Here is a 12,566-nt window from a genome sequence, read left to right as displayed (position 1 = left end):
TTAGGCCCAGAGCAATCCTTGCTGGCCTTGATAAGGCACTGAGCAGCACTGGAAATTTTTTTTTCTGGGATTAGATGTGTTTATGAGATGGACATACCAACTTTTTGTGTTTTGGGGCAACCGAAATCGAGGACTGAAGAATGAGAGACTAATTTATTTCACATATTACATTGAAATGTCAAAGCAATATTATTTATTTAAAAAGGGGATCAAGGGTGGCTTGGAAGATATTTCATTTTCCACATTCTGGGACCTTCTAGAGTCCTGGATTTCTCAAAATGATTGGACGGCAATCATCTTTATAATTTTCCTAGGAATTATTTTTGAGATAGTACTCATAAAATTTTGTACATCGTTTCAGAAGAAGCCTGTACTTTCAGAAAATAGTAGTTCTGATAACCAGGAGGTAAGAACAAAATGGTCGATTCCCTATTTTCAAAATAACATATAAGAATTATTTGTAAAATTGTGGAGCTTTGACATCTGAATTACTTCTCTAACATTTTATTGTCTCAAACAGACAGAAGACATTCTGAAACAGAATGAAGACAGTTACCTGAAAAGTGTGAAATTTGGTAAATATCATTTGATTTCATATTTTAATAGAAAACTTATTCATTCTAAGCTTCTGTCATTGATATTCTGTTTCTTTTAATTCCCATTTAGCTCTAGATAATTGGTCAATTGCTAATTTACCTTCAAAAGAAAGGTAAGTGATATATTTTTAAATTACTAGGTTGTTTATGTTCTTGTCAAAGCTGCCTTTCAGTAAATCTTTTCCCATAATATACAGAGGATGACAGCTGTTCAATATCATAATTTAATCTACATTTATTTTAAATGGTCGCTATGTGCCAAGTCCTGAGTTAAGGGCTTTTCATATATTATTGCACTCATTCCTCACAACAATCCTTGGGGATAGGCAGTAGATATTATTACTAAATTTTTATTATTATTATTACTGTTTTTATAGATGAAGAAAATTAAGCTTAGGGAGGTGTAAGTGACCTGCTTCTCTATTTTAACCTTCATTTTCAATACACAGAACTCATCAGTTCTTATCAATCAATTGAACAGCATTCATTTAGTTGCACCAACCAAATACTGAGTTAGGTGCTACAAGACTTAATCCATTGGAAGGAGTTTATAAAATCAGAGCTTACCAGCATCCTACAGATATAACCGTGCTAGGAATTAAATACTGATATCGTTATTCTTGTTGTCAGTATTTTGATTGTTCTCATCAAAATGCATTCAACAATCATTAGGTATCTACTATGTAATGGATACTATTTGGTACTGGAATAGAAAGCCTTAAGAGTCTCTGTTTTCAAGAAGCTTATAATTTTGTGGAGGAGACAAATAGATAAAGGATAATTTCCATGCAATATGGTAACACAGTAATAGAAATGTTATGAGAATATGTGAGCGATACCTAAGCCAGTTTAGGTATGTTAGGAATAGTTTCATGAAGAAAGTAATGCTGGAGCCGAGTTTTTAAGCATGAATGAAATTTAGCCTCAAAAGATAGAAAGTTTGGATGATTAGATAAGCATTTTGGGACATGAGCAAAGGCAAGAAAATAAACAGTACAGAAATAATGATTATTTTAGGGTTGTTGGGAGTGTCAAGGTTGAATCAAGGAGTAGTGGGAATCATCTCACACCTACTAGAATGGCCATTAACAAACAAACAGAAAATCACAAGTGCTGGAGAGTGTATGGAGAAAGAGGCACATTTATTCACTGTTTGTGGGAACAAAAGAACTGTTGCAACCACCCAGAAAGGCAGTTTGGTGGCTCCTCAGGAAGCCAAGTATAGAACTGCCATATGATCCAGCAATTCCATTACTAGGTATATATTCAGAGGAACTGAAGGCAGGGACATGAACAGACGTTTGCACACTGATGTTTATAGTGGCATTATTCAAAATTGCCAAGAAATGGAAACAGCCCAAATGTCCATCAGTGGAGGAGTTTATAAACAAACTGTGGTGTATACAGACAATGGAATAATATGCACCAGTAAGACAGAATAAAGTCATGATATGTGCAACAATGTTGGTGAATCTTCAGGACATAATATGCCATGTGCATTGCCGTGTGACAGGAAGGCCAAGAGACCCAAAGATTCCTGGCTAGGCAGAAGATACCAACCTCAGAAGGAAGCAAGCCTTCTAGCTCAGAAATTGTGAGCCCTGACAGAAATACTGTTAAGCCCTGCCATTGTATGGTGTTTGTTTTAGCAGCTGGGCAACTAAAGCAGATGGTATTAAAGGCCACAAAACTGATTGAGATTACCAAGGCAGTGAATATACAGAGAAAGAGAAGCAAGAACTGAGCCCTGAGGCATTCCAGTTAAGAGCTCAGAGAGAAGAGGAAGCCCCAGCAAAGGGAGAGAAGGAGCGAAGAGGAAATCCAGAAGAATGTGTTGTCCTAGAAGCTGATTGAAGGAATATTATCAAGGAGAAAGAAGTGATCAAATCTATTAAATGCTGTGGCTAGGTCAAATAAGATGACCACGATTTTAGCAGTTTCGGTGGAGAGGTGGAGGCAGTAGTCTGTGGTGTGAAGTGGATTTGAAAGGTGGGGAGGGGTGGTAAAGGGAATGCAAACCAGCAAATAGAGACTATTCTCCCAAGGAGTTTTGCTGCAAAGGGGGGCAAAAAGGGGGGGGGGGGGTGATTGGGAAGTGGAGTGAAGAAAAAGTTTTTAAAGTATGATGTGAACATGTCATTCGTCTGATGGAAATGATCCAGGTGAAAGAAGAAAAAAAAGTTGATGTAGGAAAGAGAAGGGACAATTGCTAAAACAATGTCCTTCAGGAGGTGACAGGGGATGGGATCTCTAGGACAAGTGGAGATAATGGCTCTAGATAGGACTATGGATAATTCAACTGTGGTAACAGGTGGGAGGGCAGGGTATGTGGGTGCAGCTGTTGGTATAGGTGTGGGGCAAGGGGCCTAGAAAAGTCCCTTTTTTAACTGCTTCAATTTTCTAAGTGAAATGAAAACAAGATTGCCAGTTAAGAGTGAGAACAGGGAAGAATATGTTGGGGATTGAAAAGAGATGAAAAGGTATAGAAGTGAGTGGACCAGGAACAGATGACATGATTTTCTGGCAGAAAAAAGCACCAACTTTCAGGTTTGCTTTCATGAGGGCTCTGCATATCCTTTCTCTCGTCTTCATTCCCACTGAGACCGTCTCATGTTAATAAGATCAGAGCATGGAGTTTGTGTTTATCAGCCTTGATGAACCATATGAGTGCATGTTTGAAACTTTTTTCTGTAGCCTTGATTCTTAGACACTTTGGTTATGAAATCCTGGCTTATACTTTTTTTCCTTGAAATTCCTGAAAATGCTACTCTATTATTGGCCTTTCTTCTTTTGTTTATTACTGTTGAGAAGTCTGATGCCAACTTAAGTTTCTTGCCCTTTAAGTAATTTGTTCTTTTTGCCTGTAGGCCTGAGGAGTTTGTTCTTAATCATTAAAGTCTAATAGTTTTAATAGAATATGTCTTAGAATTAATCACTCCTGATAAATGTTCATGTACATGCTGACCATTTCAATATATAAATTCAGATTTTCTTTATTTTTTTGCAGAAAGTTTTCTTGGATTATAATTTTAAATATTAGTTCTATTCCATTGGTTTTGTTTGAAGTATATTTAATTTTATCTTCCTGTCTTACACTTTTAAACTTTCTCTCTGACCTATTCATTTATCATTTTATTCTCTTGGTTGGTTTCCTGCCTTTTGTCAAAGACATTCATTCAAAAGTATTATCCTTCATGCACATTTTGAGTCTTCTTTTTTTTTCCTTTGAGTTTTCATTTATGAGATGAATTTCATCTCTTTTCTTCACTTTCTTTCCTGAATCATTCCACTTGCTTTTCATTTCTTCTTAATTTTTGTTCATTTCTGTTCTTAATATTTGAATTTATGATTCAAGGATTTTTGTTTTTCATAACTCCAGACATTTTTAAATTTGAGAGAATTTCATTCAAAATGAAGTAATGTGTTACCATTTTCTTCTGTTTTATGATTGTTTTTTGGCTGGGAATTTTCATCAGCTGAAACCTTCATTCTTATTTTCTGTTAACAGCTGTTTTGTAAGAAAGGGAGCCAGTTCTTTTCTTATTCGTTGCCTAGGGGCTTTATCTGGTTTTCATGATTCCTAGTTCAAAGTGTCCTCTTATGTAACTGTAATGAAGCGCAGTATCTTTAATGAATGGTTTTCGTTGTTCACTTTGGATGGAGTTGAGGGTTGAGAAGTCTTGAGGCTCTGTTTTGTTTCTGCAGGATTCTTAATTTCTCTTTCTTCTCTCTCATTATTACCTTATCTCCAAAGGGCACCACCTCTGTTTACTTTCTCCTCCCCCAAGAGAAGTGCTTTTTAAATTTGCCACTTTGGATCCACAACATTTCAAGTCCTTTGCTTGTAGGCAGTGTCATTATATGCCAGGCCTCAGACCTGTGTCACTCTTTTTGTACTCAGTGAGACTTTCTCTTTCTGGAATTTAGGCTGTCTGCTTCATACCCCACCCCATTCTTCTTCTTTTTTTTTCTTCTGGCAATTCCCAGGTCTCCTGCATGGCAGGCGAGAATTCTGTCCCGGTGCCACTGTTATACTGCCCCTGACTCTTTTTTTAATGGTACACTTTTTTAGACTCCTTTTGCTATTGGCACAGCTTGTGACAGTGGAGCTTCAGAGTCAGCTCTTTTGAGAGCTGCTGTTATTTCGTTACCTACAGATAATTTGAAGTTCATATTCGTCTGTTTCTGAGCAATGTTGAAGGAATGATATGGGCTACGTGTATTTTATTGTAAAAAGCAAAGCACCCTTGGCTTTTGAAAACCTCTGGTATTCAGAACTAAGTGATGTTTATTCTCCAATTAGATACAAGCTTACAGAATACCAACCCCAGCTTACTCTGAGACCATTAAAAAAATAAGACAAAACAAGGCCATATAATTTTCTCTTAGCACAAAACCAGTCATTATGCAACCCACAAAATACCAAATATCCCTCTTTCTTACTACTTCTTTACCCAATCACAGAATTGTCCAGCTTTCTGACTGCATCCAAACTACAGCACACCCAGACTTCCTTAGACCCTCCCCCAAATCATCTAACCAAAGCCCAATTTTAATAATAGATTTTCCTAACACTGTCTTACTAAGATACCCAACTATTCTCCATGGTGTCTGATTTCTCTCACTGCAGTTAGAGAAATCCAACTTGTTTAACTACATATACATCCCTAATTGTCTTTGATGGCGTTGACATTTTGTTTTCCTTGTTGATTGAAAGTTATTTTGGAGGATGTGTAGACAAATTTAAATTTAGGTGGCCTTCACTATCTTTAACATAGAAGGTCTGTTTAACAACTTTCAACATTATTTATTTGGTTCTTGTTATTCTATTCAGTTTTAATAGTCCTTGAATCAATTTTGTAAAATCATATTTTCCTCTAGAAATTTGTCTATTCCGTTCACCAGAAATTTTAAATTTATGCACCTAAAGTTGAATATAATTGCTTCTTTTAAAATATATTTTCCTTATCTGGGTTAACAATTCATTTCATATTCATGGTTTTGTGAATTGTATATTTGTGTTTGTGTGTGTTATAATTAAAATTATACTGCCAAGATTTGTTTTTTTAACATTTGATTAGCATAAAGAATTTTTTCATTATATTTCTGCTTTTGTTTTTTATTTCATCTTGCTTCCAATAGTTTTTACTTTTTAGTTAAAGTCATAGCTTTTTTTAAGCCATAATTTTTAAACTTATCTAACAATTTGAGCTTTTAAATTTATGAATTTTCTTCTAAATATTTTTTGGGGGGGAGGGGTGCATGGTCCGGAAATTGAACCCGGGTCTCCAGAGTGGAAGGCGAGCATTCTACTGCTGAACTAAATACATTTTTAAATGTAATGTCTTCATCATTATTTTTTTAGATGTCTGTAATTGCAAGTTTGACTTCTCCTTTGTTATAAGAATTATTTTATTCAGGGCATTTAAGTATTCAAAATTATTGTATTTTATGTGTGTCTGTTTCACATTTTAAACTATTTTCTGTTTTTTCTTTTGTAGAGAGTTAGAGTTTAGTTTGCTTTCTAGAATTTATTGACAAATGGCCCATGTTTGTTTATTTAAAAAGTGCATTTTTTAATTGGTTAAAAAAATATTATGTGTTCTGAGAGAAATGAGACAAAATAAAGTGTCAGTGGCTGAGAGATTTCAGAGTTGAGAGTTTATACTGGAGGTTATTCTTACGCATTACATAGATATCCCCTTTTTAGTTTAAGGTGTATTAGAAAGGCTATAGGGAAGTGCCTGGAACTGTAGACCTGTGTTCTAGTAACCATGTTTCTTTAAGATAATCGTGTAATGATATAGCTTTTGCAAGTGACTGTGCAATTGTGAAAACCTTGTTCTGATGCTTCTTTTATCTATGGTATGGACAAATGAGTTAAAAATATGATTAAAAATGACTAAATAATAGGGGAACAAATGTTAAAATAAATTGAGTAGATTTATTTATGAGTAGTGATGAATGAAAGGGAGTGGTAAGAGGTATAGAAAAAAAATGGAACAAAGTTTATAATATATTGTACAGATGGAAATACTAATGGTCAATGAGAGGAAGGGGTAAGGGGTATGACATGTATGAGTTTTTTCTTTTCTCTTTTTGTTTCTTTTTCTGGAGTGATGAAAATGTTCTAAGAAATGATCATGGTGATGAATATATGTGATGATATTGTGAGCCATTGATTTTACACTATGTATGGAATATTTGTATGTTAAGAATGTGTGTGTTTGTATGTTGTTTGGATTTCTCAATAAAAAAAGAAGGAAAAACCTGGAAAAAAATTATATATGTTCTATAACTACTTGTTCCAATGTACTTTAAAGTTTATTGCTTATATATATATATGCTATCCTTCACAATAAATGTTTAAAAATTATATGCATGTGTTGCTTCCTATGAAATGGAGCTCGAAGGATATTAAGGAATGATGAGAAAGAAAGAATGAAAGAAAGAATGGAAGAAAGAATGAAAGAAAGAACAAAAGAAAGACACAGATGGGTTCAGGGGGTCTGAAGCTCAGTGATTACAGACCACAGACATCAGAAAATTTTATTCTTAACCAGATCCTGCTTATATACTGCAGAATGACAAAAGGCATGCATGCATTTCCTGAGGGAACAAAGTTCTTATCTTCAGTGCTCTTCCTTTATACTTAAAATAACCATTTGGGGTAAACAAACATTCTCTTCCTCCCAGATGGTTCTACATAAATCAGATAACATAAAGCAGTTTACTGCCTCCACCATCCTAATGTCATCTACTCCCAACTAGTTCCACAGGTCTTATGTTAATCCTATCTCCTACATGCGTGTTGTTCATTTGTATATACTCTCCATGTTATTGTATTTTAATTTAATTAAATCCTCTCTGGTCTTTTCTGAACCTCAATCTTTATCTCACATCACATATTAAATTAGCTGAAAATGGATCACAGACTTACACATGAGAGATAAAACTCTAAAACTTCTAGAAGAAAATACAGAAGGAAATTTTAGTGACTTGGGGTTTGGCAAAGATTTCTTAAATGTGACTCAAAAAGCATGAACTATAAAAGAAAAAAATCAATACATTGGATTCAAGCAAAATTTGAAACTTTTGCTCTTTAAAACTATTACAAATCCATACAAAAACATTGCCTAGGATCACACAGCTAGTAACTGAAAAAGCTAAGATTTGAACCTGTGTGGTCTGGCTCTAAAATGTCTGTCCTTAAACATTGAATTTCTATTTTCATGTTTTCAACACTCTTTTCCTGTTAGACAAAATTAACTCTACATTTTCTTCTGAAACATGAAGTCTAGTGTACTGGCAAAGTGTGACAGGATATATTGGTATTTAACATTTTCTAGCAGTAGATGTATGTCTAACTGGATCCTATACTTAAAAAGAAATGTGTTCATGTGTATGTGCACATTGTGTGCGTAAATGGAAGGGATGGTGAATGTCACCAAAGCTACTATGTTTTGAATACAAAACATCAAAGTGAACTAACTCCTCAAGGACATAAGGTGTGATACTTTGAAGATGTATGTATCTCAGAAAAAATCACATTCTTTTACTCCATCCCTGTGTGTTTAGACCTATTATGAGTGGGACCTTTTGATTACGTTATTTCAGTTGAGGCTTGGATCTTAATCCTCTTACTGGAGTCCTTTATAAGAGGATAAAAGAAAGAACTCCCAGAAAAAAGCACCAGAGAAGCTGAGAGAGAAAGCCACTGAAACCAGAAGCTGGAAGCAACAAAACCAAGGAGATAAAGGAGAGACAAGCAGATGTCACCATATGCCTGGCCATGTGACAGAGGAGGTGAGAATCACTGGTAGACAGTCTTTGGGTAGAAAGTGCTGCCTATTTATGCCCTGATGTGGACGTTTTCACAGTCTAATAACTGTAAGCTTGTAAGTTAATCTCCATTATAAAAGCCAACCCATTTCTGGCATATCACATTTCATCAACTTTAGCAAACTAAATCATAAGGGAAATGTTAGACTTAGGAAATCCATGGGTTTATTCCTTTACAGAAACACTGAAAAAACTGGCAGAAACTGGCGGAATCCACTTTATTGGAACTTTGGAAAACAGTCAAACATTTATAGCAGTGAAATGCATGCTTAAGCAAGAAAGAGGTGACTGAAATATGGTGAAAGAGCTTTGTGGCATTTTAACTTAACCCGATCCTATCCCTCCTCTCCAAGGCTTGTCAGTGGTTTTGAAGATGGCAGCCCACATTCCCATTGGGAGTTCCTGGTTCAAGAGGGAGTAGAGGAGCTCTTGCTCTCAAGGAACTGTGGTGATTTTTAATGAGTTGTCTAGGGCTTCCCATAAGGACTAATGCAAAGGGCTTGCCTTTGTTTTGCCTAATTATCAGAACAGAGAAGAGGCATTTCTTGAAAACATTGAATTGCTGAGGAATAAGAGTTTTGATAAATTCCCATCTATACTAGGGAAAATAGGCCACATGCATGGCCAGGATAGTATACAGGTGCAGAAAAGACCAGAGATGACCCTAAGTTTTCACCTGTGCCTGAGACTTAGGTTCTGTGCAAGTAGAAATTGAAGGCTAAAATTTTCAAAATTGTAAACAGCCTGGCTAAGAGTTGAAAGAATGTCCCAACTCAGGCAATCTGGAAAGATGGAGAGTATTTCCCTTTTTTTTGCTCTCTAGGCATCTAAGGAAATCTCTATCAAATTACTAATGCTGACCCCTAAGCAACAGAACAGAACTCTCAATGAGCACATGTAAGAGCTTTTACATAAATGGTCTTCTAGATGAGTCACTAAAGAAAAAACTACAACCCATACAAATAGTAACAATAAACCCCATGGAGAGGGAAGAATCTGATTTTCAGAGTTACCACATTATAATATTCAAAAAGTCCAGTTTTCAACAAAAACTTTCAAGATGTGCAAAGAAGGAAGAAAGCATGACCTACTCATAAGAAATAAGAAATGAACAGAAACAATTTGTTGAGGCAGCCCAGACTTACTAGACAAAAATTTTATTTCAACTGTTTTCAATATACTCAAACAACTAAAGAAAACTACGGATAAAAGACTAAAGGGAACCAGGAGGATAATATCTCGCCAAATAGAAAAGTAAAATTATTGTTTTTAAATAAAATACTTTGGAAGGAACCAAATAGAAATTCTGGAGCAGAAAAGTATAATAACTAAAATGAAAAATTCACTACAGAAGTTCGACAGCAGATTTAAGAAAGGAGAAGAATTAATCAGTGAACTTGAAGATAGATAAATTTAGATTATTCACTCTGAGGAGCAGAAAGAAAAACTTTCTGAACAAAATTAACATAGCCTATCGGATCTGTGGGACATCATCAAGTATACAAACGTATGCATAGTGGGAGTCTCAGAAGGAGAGGAGAGAGAAAAGGGAGCAGAAAGAATATTTGAAGAAATAATGTCTAAAAACTTCCCCAATTTTTTGATGAAAGATTTAAATCTATGCATTCAAGAAGCACAAAAATACTTTAAGCAGAATAGATCAGAGATCCACAATGAAGCACATTTTATCAAACTCTCAAAAGCCAGAGACAGAATCTAAAAAGCAGCGAGAGAAGTGATTTGTCATATCCTCAATAAGATTAACAGTCCATTTATCATCAGAAACCATGGAGGTCACAGAGGCAATGAGATGATGTATTTAAGGTGCTGAAAGAAAAAAAAATGTGAGCCAAAAATTCCATATTCAACAAAAATATTCTTCAAAGTTGAAGGAGAGAAGCAAGATGATGGCATAGTGAGGTAGTGGGATTTAGTCTATCCTCCAGGGTAACTAGTAAATAGCCAAGAACTGTATGGAACAACATTGGGGGGACTTCAGTAACCAGATTCACAGCCTACACTAGTCTAGAATGGGCAGAACAGCTGAGGTCCCACATAGAACTGTAAGTCTCCCAAGCCACAGAAGCTGGTACCCTCCCCCATGGGCATGGCAGGCTGTCTCCCTGAGGGAAAAAGTAGTAGACTCTACTATGAGCAAGGAAGATAGCTCAACCAAGCTTCAATTGCAATTAACAAATTCAGACTGTTGAAAACAGGCCCTGAGCACAAATAAACCTGGAGTAAGCACTAAAGCAACTGAGAGCTTTCACTGTAGCAGAGAGGTGACAGAAAAAAAGAAAAAACAAAACAGAGGTTTTTTGAATAGGATAAGCACTAAATGCTGGAAAAGTGGTAGGCCCAAATAGAGGGGGCGCACAGATCCTGGGGACACATAGAGCCATGTACTAACCCCCTGGCTCTTTATTGGCAAATGCAAGATGCTGGGTTCTGGTTCGGAAATGTTTTTTTTCTCTCTCTCACTCTCTTTTTTTTCTTACTTCTTCATAGCTCATTAGATAGAACTGCAAGTATTCTCAGGCTTCAGCACTGCCCCAGGCAAAGGCAGAATTAAGGCATGTCAGAAAGACAAAGTAACTAGTCAGGTGAATGGGGTTAGTTCCCTAAAGGCTGTATCTTCCCAAGAAAAGGGGGATAGGGCCTGGCTCAAGTGAATTCAGGAAATTCAGGCCCCAGGGGCTAGAAAACAGAAGCAACCTAAGCTGCCTTCTACCTCAGCTTCTGTCTCTAAACCACAACACTGGCAGGGAGAGTTTGCTGAAATTAAAGGCACTGCATCACTTTACACTGGTGCGAAGCTACAAGCTGACAAGTGTCACATGCTGGGCAGGAAAGGAAAAACACAGAGTCTAGAAGCATCACAGGACAGTCTGACAACTTTCTAGGTCTCACCCTCAGGGAAACTTGATACTGATTACACTCTCTTCCTGAGACCTGGGCCTGTCTGGTCTGGGAAAATCTGATTGGGGTCGATGATATCTGAGAAGACACTCCTCAAGAAAAGGTTCCATGTAGGCCAGGCAAGAACCAGAAAACCAAGAAATGAAAAATTCTGGTCAGTTAAACAGAAGCTATGCTAGAGGTCTAGAATAAGTTGAACTGAATGCCAAAGAACAGACAGAGAAAAAGGCAACCAACCAGAACATCATAGGTAAAAGAGTGATAATGACTTCCACAATAAATTAATCAAGACTATCAGATGCTTGGCACCAACAAAAAATTATGAGCCATACTAGGAAAATCGAAGATGTGGCCCAAAGGGACAAACCAACATTTCAAATAAGATATGGGATGCAAATGTCTTAAAAATAATCATAATGATGAATACACAATGATGGATGATATTATAAGCCTCTGATTGTATACTTTAGATGAACTATATGGTACATGAAGATATCTCAATATATTTTTTTTAAATGAACCATAGCAAGAACAAGAAAATGACATACAGGAGCTTAAACAACTAATTAAGGATATTTGAACAGATATGGAAAATCACATAAAAAATCAATGAGATGAGATGAGGGAAGATATGGTAAAAGAGATGAAGGATATAAAGAAGACATTGGGTGACCATAAAGAAGAACTTGAACATTTGAAAAAACAAATGGCAGAACTTATGAGAATGAAAGGCACAGAAGAGGGATGAAAACAAAGTGGAGACCTACAAGAGCATATTTGAAGAGGCAGAAGAAAGGATAAGTGAACTAGAGGAAAGGACATCTGAAATCCTATCCACAAAAGAATAGATAGGGAAAAGAATGAAAAAATATTAGCAGGGTCCCAGGGAATTGAATGACAACATGAACCAGACAAATCTATGTGTTATGGGTGTCCCAGAATGAAAAGAAGAGGGAAAAGGGGCAGAAAAGCTAATGAAGGAAATATAATCACTGAAATTTCCTGTCTCTTATGAAAGACATAAAATTACAGATCCAAGAAGCACAATGTACCCTAAACATAAAAGATCCAAATAGACCTACTCCTAGACACTTACTAATGAGATTGTCAAATGTCAAAGACAAAGAAATAATTCTTAAAGCAGCAAGAGAAAAGCAATCCATTACATACAAGGGAAGTTCAATGAGACTATGTACAGAATTCTCAGGA

General features: G+C 36.0%; 1 protein-coding gene across 1 annotated transcript in view; it reads left to right on the top strand.

Moving 5' to 3' along the window:
* The window catches only part of LRTM3 (leucine rich repeat transmembrane protein 3), a 55,779-nt gene continuing 43,213 nt past the window's right edge, over window positions 1-12,566 (top strand). The window contains exons 1-3 of the mRNA XM_077158618.1: window positions 1-406; window positions 521-575; window positions 667-709. Of these exons, the coding sequence (XP_077014733.1) occupies window positions 83-406; window positions 521-575; window positions 667-709 (422 nt within the window). The 5' untranslated portion in view covers window positions 1-82. The remainder of the gene's footprint in view (window positions 407-520; window positions 576-666; window positions 710-12,566) is intronic.

Source organism: Tamandua tetradactyla, chromosome 4, assembly GCF_023851605.1.
Source record: "Tamandua tetradactyla isolate mTamTet1 chromosome 4, mTamTet1.pri, whole genome shotgun sequence".
NCBI lineage: Eukaryota > Metazoa > Chordata > Mammalia > Pilosa > Myrmecophagidae > Tamandua > Tamandua tetradactyla.
The sequence above is the reverse complement of the archived record's forward strand: the minus strand, read 5'-3'. Positions and strand labels throughout refer to the sequence as shown.